Below are 10396 nucleotides of genomic sequence, written 5' to 3' on the forward strand. Positions count from 1 at the left end.
TTGTGCCCCGAGGGGCTGCAGTAACAGTTAGTTCCTGGCCAGGTTTGGTGGCTCACACCTGTAACCCCAGCACTTTGGGAGGCCAAGGCAGGCAGATCAGTTGAGGTCAGGAGTTTGAGACCAGCCTGGCCAACATGGTGAAACCCCGTCTCTATAAAAATTCAAAAATTAGCTGGGCATGATGGCGGGTGCCTGTATTCCCAGCTACTTGGGAGGCTGAGGCAGGAGAATCACTTGAACCCGGGAGGCAGATGTTGCAGTGAGCCAAGATCGCACCACTGCATTCCAGCCTGAGCAACAGAGCAAAACTGCATCTCAAAACAAAAAACAAAAAAGTGAGGTCCTAGAGGTAGACCCGGGTCCAAACCTGCAGCAGCACTCCTCTCGAGGGGGCACTGGCTGTGGGCAGTCTGTCCTAACCTGGCAATGGATGAATAAAGTATAATGGCACACAGATACTCTGCTCTGCCAGTCCAGCTGAGGGTCCAAGCTGCTTACAGGCTGCCTGCTGAGTCCTGTAAACAGTTGCACAGTTGCGACTGGTGCGACTGCGGCCCTGATCAGCTAGTCAAACTCACATTTATTCAGTAAGATTAATTAACAAAAGCTTGAGTCAACATCATTAGAAGGTAATTGACATTGTGGACTTCCCGAGTAAAAAGCACTTAAGCACCTGGTACATCATAGGTTAGTTTTAAGATAGTATGAGTAAACAAGCTAGCTAGGTAAACTACTCTGCCTTCCTTTATTACTACTTTAATTTGTTTAAAGGTAAAGATCAGCTTGCCTTCAACCATATCTATTACTGAAGCTAATGCAAACTTATTGGCCTTCCAAGATTTGTGTCTATCTCTCTTTAATATTTTTCCCACCAGCCTGATTGAATCCCAACACAAACCCTGCACCATCCTCACTGGCTGGTGTGGTGTTGGGCAACTCTTGGAGATTCAGCTTCCTCTTTCTTGGGAAGAAGATGAGCCTTGGTACCCAAGGGGCAGAGGGGTAAATGAGATAATGTGTGTCTGAGCACTTGGGAAGAATGTGTTCCCTCTCCCAAAGGAGGTGACCAGCGGAGCCGGGTTGGCCTCACACTTCCTTGTCTGAGCTCACAACACTTGGCCGGGTAGGTAGGAGATGGAGGATTCTCAAAGCCACGTCCTGAGATGACACAGGGAGTGTTTAACCTGTGAGGACTCACCATCATAAGCTCCAAGCTCTGCTGTCTGGCCAGGGATACTCTAGAGGGCAGGATGGTGATGCTGGAGGGACCCATGCTGTTCCACACCTGAGGCACCCCCTCACCTGGAGAAGGTCTCACCGCAGGCAGGGGAGGCTACGAAGGCCGCTGTCAGGCCAGGGTGGGCCTCCTTCCTGGAGTCGTGTGAGCCACAGGTGTGCTGGTGGCTGCTTTTCAGGACTGCAGTCCTTAAATATGGAGCAAGAGCTGAGGCTGAGGAGCTAGCAGGCCCCTCCCACCTCGGGATTTCATGATCAGTCACTCACTGCCCAAAAACCTACCATGTCTCCCTAATGCTTCACACATCAGACTTCCTGTCCTCCTGGTGCTTGCTAACAGCTGCATTTCCCAAGGCTCAGACCTGAGCCCTTCCCTTATGTTCTCTTCCTGAAAAATCTCAGTGTGGCCAATTCCAAAATCCCTAGATGTCCACCGCCCAGCCCCTGGCCCTCTCCTCACCGCCATCCCCGTGTTTTTTGTAGTTGTTTGTTTTTTGAGACAGAGTCTCGCTCTGTCGCCAGGCTGGAGTGCAGTGGCGCAATCTAGGCTTACTGCAACCTCCACCTCCCAGGTTGAAGTGATTCTCCTGCCTCAGCCTCCTGAGTAGCTGGGACTACAGGCGCGCAACACCACGCCCAGCTAATTTTTGTATTTTTAGTAGAGATGGGATTTCACCATGTTCGCCAGGATGGTCTCGATCTCTTGACCTCGTGATCGCCCGCCTTAGTCTCCCAAACTGCTGAGATTACACGTGTGAGCCACTGTGCCCGGCCTCACCCCCCTGTTTTTAAGACACAGGTTCTGACTCTGTCACCCAGGCTGGAGTGCAGTGCCGTGATCACAATTCACTTCAGCCTTGACCTCTTGGGCTCAAACAGCCCTCCTGTCTCAGTCTCCTGACTAGCTGGGACTACAGGCATGGGCTACTACACCCCCTTACTTTTTTTATTTTTTGTAGAGACAGGGTCTTGCTCTGTTGCACAGGCTAATCTCAAACACCTAGTCTTGAACTCTTGGTCTATAACTGCTGACCTCAAGTGATCCTCCCACCTCAGCCTCCCAAAGTGCTAGGATTAGAGGCATGAGTCACTGCCTCCTCACTTTGTTCTTTCTCTCCATTTGCCTATCAGATCTTTCCACTAGGCCATCACTGCAGATTCACCAGCTCCATTGCCCTATACTACACCTGATCATTCTGCTCCCCAAAGCCTAAGGGATCCAACCCCTTAATCAGTAGATCCTGATCCCTGTGGTGCTCCTGCTGCCCTCACCCCCACCCCAGGCCACTGGAGCCCTCAGGTCCTCATTCCTGAATCACTGCAGTGACTTTCAAATGGGTTTTCCCCACTCCAGCCTTCTTCACTTCTCCCTGCCCATCTGGTGTCCCATGGAGCTCCCTAAAAGTACCAGTATGTTCCCCCTTCAGGACCCTCCATGGTCCTTGTTATCTTTTTTTCTTTCTTTTTTTATTTTGAGACGAGTCTTACTCTGTCACCCAGGCTGGAGTGCAGTGGTGCGATCTTGGCTCACTGAAACTTCCACCTCCCAGGTTCCAGCAATTCTCCTGCCTCAGCCAAGCCCGGTTAATTTTTGCATTTTTTAGTAGAGACGGGGTTTCACCATATTGGCCAAGCTGGTCTCAAACTCCTGACCTCGTGATACACCTGCCTTGACCTCCCAAAGTGCTGGGATTACAGGTGTGAGCCACCACGCCCAGCCAGGTCCTTACTATCAGTGGAGGGCTTAAAAACAGTTTTTTAAGCTATAGAAAACCATATATAAATGGGTAAACAAAATAAATGTATAGGCCAGGCACAGTGGCTTATACCTATAATCCCAGCAGTTTGGGAGGCCAAGGCAGGCAGATCACTGGAGGTCAGGAGGTCGAGACCAGCCTGGCCAGCATGGTGAAACCCGGTCTCTACTAAAATTCAAACATTAGCCAGGTGTGGTGGCTCAGGCCTGTAATCCCAGCTACTCAGGAGGCTGAGGCTGGAGAATCTCTTGAACCTGGGAGACACAGGTTGCAGTATTTTGGTGTTGTTAGTAGAGACAAGGTTTCACCATGTTGGCCAGGCTGGTCTCAAACTCCCAACCTCAGGTGATCCTCCCTCCCAACCTCAGCCTCCCAGACGGATGGGATTACAGGGATGAGCCACTGCACCTGTCCGGGGGTTGAGTTTTGTAAAGGTATTCTCACTAGACTAATGGCTTCTGACTGCAAAGAGTTTGTTTGTTTGTTTTCTTTGTAGGTTTATTTCTTTTTTTCTTTTTTTTCTTCTTTTGACACTGTGTTTCGCTCTTGTCCCCCAGGCTGGAGTGCAACGGCGTGATTTGGCTCGCTGCAACCTCCGCCTCCTGGGTTCAACTGATTCTCCTGCCTCAGCCTCCTGAGTAGCTGGGATTACAGGTGTGCGCCACCATGCCTGGCTAATTTTTGTATTTTTAGTAGGGACAGGATTTCACCATGTTGGCCAGGCTGGTCTTGAACGCTTGACCTCAAGTGATTCCCCTGCCTTGGCCTCCCAAAGTGCCAGGATTACAGGCGTGAGCCACCATGCCCAGCTGGCTTATTTTCAAACACATATTTATAAGGTGACCTATGAAGTTGAAGTTGTGCAGCCTTTCTCTAGTTATATAAGGCTTCAGATATTTAAAGAACATCTTGGCCGGGCGCGGTGGCTCAAGCCTGTAATCCCAGCACTTTGGGAGGCCGAGACGGGCGGATCACTAGGTCAGGAGATCGAGACCATCCTGGCTAACACGGTGAAACCCCGTCTCTACTAAAAAATACAAAAAACTAGCTGGGCGAGGTGGCGGGCGCCTGTAGTCCCAGCTACTCAGGAGGCTGAGACAGGAGAATGGCGTGAACCCGGGAGGCGGAGCTTGCAGTGAGCTGAGATCCAGCCACTGCACTCCAGCCTGGGCGACAGAGTGAGACTCCGTCTCAAAAAAAAAAAAAAAAAGAACATCTTGAAGTGGGTCCTATAAAGGACCGGAGGGAATTTTACAGTTGTGTTTGTTTGTTTCTTTGTTTATACCTTGCTTGGTTTCAAAAAGGCTATGAAGCATTTAGAGAGCCACATATTACACAACAGGTGCCTGGCATCTGATCCTTACTGACTCACAGTCCCTAAATCTTGGCCATTGCTACTGACAGTAGCAATAGTAATGGAGTAAGTAGTATCATTAACAAGACAAAAAACTGAAATACAAAGGGAAATTAAAGGGGGAATTATAACAGGAAGCTAGTGTTGGTACACAAAACATATGGTATAAAGTTCCATACAATAGCTAAAAGTGGCTCGCAGATTGGCTGATCTTTCTAGAGACCTGTGCAAATAAATACTGGGTCCAGGCCGGGCATGGTGGCTCAAGCCTGTAATCCCAACACTTTGGGAGGCCAAGGTGGGTGGATCATGAGGTCAGGAGTTCAAGACCAGCCTGGCCAATATGGTGAAACCCCGTCTCTACTAAAAATACAAAAACATGTAGCTGGGTGTGGTGGCGCGTGCCTGTAGTCCCAGCTACTCAGGAGGCTGAGGCAGGAGAATTGTTTGAACCTGGGAGGTGGAGGTTGCAGTGAGCCAAGATCGTGCCACTGACTCCAGCCTGGGTGACAGAGTGAGACTCTGTCTCAAAAAATAATAATAATAAATAAATAAAATACTGGGTCCACACTTCATGTGGCACATCCAGGAAAGTTCTCCTGTGGGTCTTCAGCAAACCGATATTTTGAGATGCACAGGGCTGCGTCTTCAACCCCATCCCTTTGTTCTGGACCCAGTCTAACACCGACATGGATGGACAAACAAAGCCCTAATGATGTATGATAATAAGTATGGCTGCCGTGATTTGACAGTTGCGCTTTTAAAGCCGCCATTACTGGCCAGGCGAGGTGGCTCACACTTGTAACGCCAGCACTTTGTGGGGGCCAAGGCAAGAGGAACTTGAGGCCAGGAGTTCAAGACCAGCCTGGGCAACATAACGAGAACCTAAACTTCTGAGAAAAAAAGGAGAGGGCCTGACAGATGACCTGAAGCTAGACCAGCTTAACACCAGTGTAGCTTGACTGCCCCTATAGGCAGGCTTGCTCCAGACCTAGTGGATAGCACTAAGAGTACAAAAGCAGGCTGGGTGCAGTGGCTCATGCCTACAATCTCAGCACCTGGGGAGGCTGAGGTGGGAGGATCGAGCCCAGGAATTGGAGGCTGCAGTGAGCTATGACTGTGCCACTGCACGCTAGCCTGGGTGACACGGTGAGACCCTATCTCTACAAAAGAGAAAAGAAGTAAAACAGCAAACAAACAACAAAACCTCCAAATACTACTCTCTTAAGAGTATGAAACAGAAACCATCTTCTTACTGATTGGATGTTTCTAGGGCCACAGTGTTTCATTCTCTCTGAATGGCCCCTGGAGCTGAGCAGGGAGGAGATACTGTGTATCTATGGAGTAACCCCATAGGGTCAAAAGTCACATGTTGTCCTGGTTTTTCTTAGACTTCACCAGTGCTTTTTTTTTATTTTATTATGTGTATGTGTGTGTGTATGTGTAAGTGTGTGTGTGAGAGTCTCGCTGTGTTGCCCAGGCTGGTGTGCAGTGGCGTGATCTCTCGGCTCGCTGCAACCTCTGCCTCCCGGGTTCAAGTGATTCTCCTGCCTCAGCCTCCCAAGTAGCTGGGAATACAGGTGCATGCCACCATGCCCAGTTAATTTTTGCATTTTTAGTAGAGACAGGGTTTCACCATGTTAGCCAGGCTGGTCTCGAACCTGACCTCGTGATCCGCCCACCTCAGCCTCTCAAAGTGCTGGAATTATAGGCATGAGCAACCGTGTCTGGCCTAATTTTTGTATTTTTAGTAGAGACAGGGTTTCACCACGTTGGCCAGGCTGGTCTTGAACTTCTCGACCTCTGGTGATCCACCTGCCTCGGTCTCCCAAAGTGCTGGGATTATAGGCATGAGTCACCGCACCTGGCCTAACCAGTGCTTAAAATTTGACATTCTCTAGATCCTCTACTGGGATTGTTTAAGGCTGGGAAATATGATTTGTAATAGTGGCTTTATTTATTTATTCATTTTTTGAGACAGGTCTTCGCTCTGTTGCCCAGGATGGAGTGCAGTGGTGCAATCCTAGCTCACTGCAGCCTGGACCTCCCAAGGGTCAAGCAGTCCTCCCACCTCATCCTCCCGAGTAGCTGGGACTACAGGCGCACACCACCACAACCGGCTAATTTTTGCACTCACAGACTCACCACTCACTTTTATTTTATTTTATTTTTTTTTTGAGACAGAGTCTTGCTCTGTTGCCCAGGTTGGAATGTAGTGGCGGGATCTCGGCTCTGTGCAACCTCTGCCTTCTGGGCTCAAGCGATCTTTCTGCCTCAGCCTCCTGAGTAGCTGGGACTACAGGCACATGCACCCGGCTAATTTTTTATTGTTAGTAGAGACAGGGTTTCACCATGTTACCCAGGCTGGTCTCGAACTCCTGACCTCTGGCGATCCACCCGCCTTGGCCTTCCAAAGTGCTGGGATTACAGGTGTGAGCCACCGCGCCCAGCCTGAAGTACTATTTTTAACCTAAGAAGTTATCAAATACAAATAGTTTATCTACTATGTGGAGAAAGGCACTCTCAAACATTAGTAAGAGTATACATGTGCACTTCCTCTTTGAAGAAAGATTTGGCTACACCGATCAAAATTCAAAATTCAAAAACCATACCCTTTGATGCAGCAATTCCACTTCTAGATCCCACAGGCATGGTCACACATGCACATGGAGATGTATTTACATACTGCAATTTCCACTGAAATGTTTTTATAGCAAAAGATTGAAAATAACCTATGTCCACCATAGGAGAGTTGATTAAATAAATCATAGCATATCCATATAATGGAACACTTGGCTTTGAAAATAAAAGCAGCTATGTAGAAACTGACATGAAACATTCTCCAAAATAGGTGCTGATGTGAAAAATGCAAGGGGAAAAGCAAGTATTACCGTGTGCCATCCATTTTCTGCTTTCTAAAAGGAGATCCTTGCATATGCCTGGACTAGCTCAGAAAGACACGACAAATTGGTAACGGCTCAATTCAGGAGAGGGAAAGGGAAGGGGCTGGGCAGAAGCAGGAGGGAATCTTGCTTTTTTTATGCATCTACCTTTTTATACAGTTTGAATTTCTTTTAACCATGTGAATTCTTTTTCTTTCTCTCTCTCTCTTTTTCTTTTTTCTGATGGAGTCTCACTCTACTGCCCAGGCTGGAGTGCAGTGGGGCGATCTCCACTGCACTTCGTCACCAGCCTGGTCACGAACTCCTGACCTCAGATAATCCTGCAGAGGATTACTTTGGGCCCAGGAGTTCACGACCAGCCCGGGCAAGATAGTGAGACCCTGTCTCTACTAAAAAATACAAAACTTAGCCAGACATGGTGGCAGGTACCTGTGGTCCCAGTTACTTGGGAGGCTGAGGTTGGAGGATTGCTTCAACCTGGAAAGTCAAGACTGCAGGGAGCCATGATCGCACCACTGCACTCCAGCCTGGGGGACAGAGTGAGACCCTGTCTTTTTCTAAAAAAAGAAAAAAAGTGTGCATGGTCTTTGAATCCAGGGACATGTCGTACTCCTCTTGGTACCCTCGTGTACCTTCCGTGAGACATTCGCTGCCCTGGCCGATGTACACCAGAGAGAATTTTTTTTTTTTTTTGAGACGGAGTTTCACTCTTTTTGCCCAGGCTGGAGTATCTGGGATTACAGGTGCCTGCTACCATGCTCTGCTAATTTTGTATTTTTAGTAGAGATGGGGTTTCACCATGTTGGCCAGGCTGGTCATGAACTCCTGACCTCAGATAATCTGCCCACCTCAGCCTCCCAAAGTGCTGGGATTACAGGCGTGAGTCACCACACCCAGCCACCAGAGAGAATCTGATGCAACGTGAAGCCCTCAGCCAGCAGGTAAGAAATCTGGGTTCCAGTCCTGACTAAACCACAACCTGTAGAGTCCTCCTGAAAAAGCCCCACACTGTTCTCAGGGTTAGGATGAGGAGGTGACGAGATGGACAGTGCCCTGCCCCTCAAAGCTTACACCAGGCAGAGCCAGAAGCATGGCCAAGGGCATGGCTATGAGAAAGTTCTCACCCCAGGGTACCCCCTACTCTCTGGCCTTCCCTCCTCCATGACTGTCGAGTTGCTAAGTCTCTAGGGTTCAGGCTCCACAGGGAATGAAAAGAAGACAAGACAAGCCATTTCCTCCAGGCCTCCACAAACTCTGTGAGCCTTTAGTACTAAACGCTGGAGCTCTAGTACTAAATGCTGGAGACTTTAGTACTAAACGCTTTAGTTCTAAACACTGGAGTGGAATCTGCCCAGAGAGCCCTTGAGCAGTGGAAGCAGGAAGAAAGGCCGCGCTGGAAGATCTGCTCTTCCAAGTCTCCACAGGCTGTATGAAAGGGGAGGCCGAATGGTAACTGTTCTTGCAGGTAAGAGCATGGTTTTATTTTATCCTCAAAACACACTCAGTGCCTTTCTGCTTTCTGTTTTTGTCTAAAAACTTGCTTCATTTCAAGGTCACAAGATCCTCTTCTTCGGCCGGGCGCGGTGGCTCAAGCCTGTAATCCCAGCACTTTGGGAGGCCGAGGCGGGCAGATCACAAGGTCAGGAGATCGAGACCACAGTGAAACCCCGTCTCTACTAAAAATACAAAAAATTAGCCGGGCGCAGTGGCGGGCGCCTGTAGTCCCAGCTACTCAGGAGGCTGAGGCAGGAGAATGGCGGGAACCCGGGAGGCGGAGCTTGCAGTGAGCCGAGATCGCGCCACTGCACTCCAGCATGGGCAACAGCGTGAGACTCCGTCTCAAAAAAAAAAAAAAAAAAAAAAAAAAAGATCCTCTTCTTCTTCTTCTTCTTTTTTTTTTTTTAAGACAGGGTTTCACTCTGTCACCAAGGGTGGAGTGTGGTGGCATGACTATATCTCACTGCAGCCTCGACCTCCTGGGCTCAGGTGATCCTCCCACTCAGCTTCCTGAGTAGTTGGGACCACAGGTGCAGGCCATGACAGCTAGCTTTTTTTCCTTTGTAGTGACTGGGTCTCCTTACATTGCCTAGGCTGGTCTGGAACTCCTGGGCCAAAGCAATCCCCCCTCCTTGGCCTCCCAAAGTGCTGGGATTACAGGTGTGAGCTCTTCTTTAAATGAAGTTGGTGTCTATTCTGGGGCAGCACCATTCATGATTAATTTTCATCCTGTTGTAGGAATTAGGTGATTTAGCACAGCTTTGAACTAACTAAACGTTCAAGTTTGATGTTTTAGTTCGGAATTCCCAGAAAAAGTTTCCCAAATGGAGATTCAGTGCAGAGGAGAGGGAAAATTGTGGACTCTGGAATCAGGTGGTTTTGAGTTCAAATCAGACTCTGACATATACTCAGTTATTAACCTGTTATTTATTTCTCTTTGTTTTTTTTTTTTTTTTTTTTTTTTTTTGAGATGGAGTCTCACTCTTTCACCCAGGCTGGAGTGCAGTGGCGTGATCGGCTCACTGCAGCCTCTGCCCACTGGGTTCAAGCAATTCTCCTGCCTCATCCTCCTGAGCAGCTGGGATTGCAGGCGCCTGCCACCACGCCTGGCTAATTTTTCTATTTTTTTTTTAGTAAAGACGAGGTTTCACCATCTCGGCCAGGCTGGTCTTGAACTTGTGACCTCGTGATCCACCCGCCTTGGCCTCCCAAAGTGCTGGAATTACAGGTGTGAGCCACTGCACCCAACCTTTTTTTTTTTTTTTTTTCTTTTTTTGAGACAGTTTCGCTCTTGTCACCCAGGCTGGAGTGCAGTGGTGCAATGTCGGCTCACTGAAACCTCGCCTTTTTGTTTCAAGTGATTCTCGTGCCTCAGCCTGCCGACTAGCTGGGATTACAGGCGCCCACCATCACGCCTGGTTAATTTGCTATTTTTTTTTTTTATTTTTAGTAGAGACAGGGTTTCACTGTGTTGACCAGGCTGGTCTTGAATTCCTGAACTCAAGTGATCCGCCTCCATCGGCCTCCCATAGTGCTGGGATTATAGGCATGAGCCATTGTGCCTGGCTTTATTTATTTATTTATTTTTTGATACAGAGTCTTGCTCTGTTGCCCAGGCTGGAGTGCAGTGGCAAGATCTCATCTCACCA

General features: G+C 48.7%; 1 protein-coding gene across 1 annotated transcript; it reads left to right on the forward strand.

Moving 5' to 3' along the window:
- The first annotated feature begins 205 nt into the window (after positions 1–205).
- LOC123570481 (uncharacterized) lies at positions 206–8816 on the forward strand. The gene is given in 3 exon segments (XM_065536886.1): positions 206–2806; positions 5849–6052; positions 7842–8816. Coding segments are annotated over 3 exon segments (663 nt in total). The 5' UTR covers positions 206–2671; the 3' UTR covers positions 8166–8816.
- The last annotated feature ends 1580 nt before the right edge of the window (positions 8817–10396 follow it).

This window comes from Macaca fascicularis, chromosome 20 (assembly GCF_037993035.2).
Source record: "Macaca fascicularis isolate 582-1 chromosome 20, T2T-MFA8v1.1".
Classification (NCBI taxonomy): Eukaryota; Metazoa; Chordata; class Mammalia; order Primates; family Cercopithecidae; genus Macaca; species Macaca fascicularis.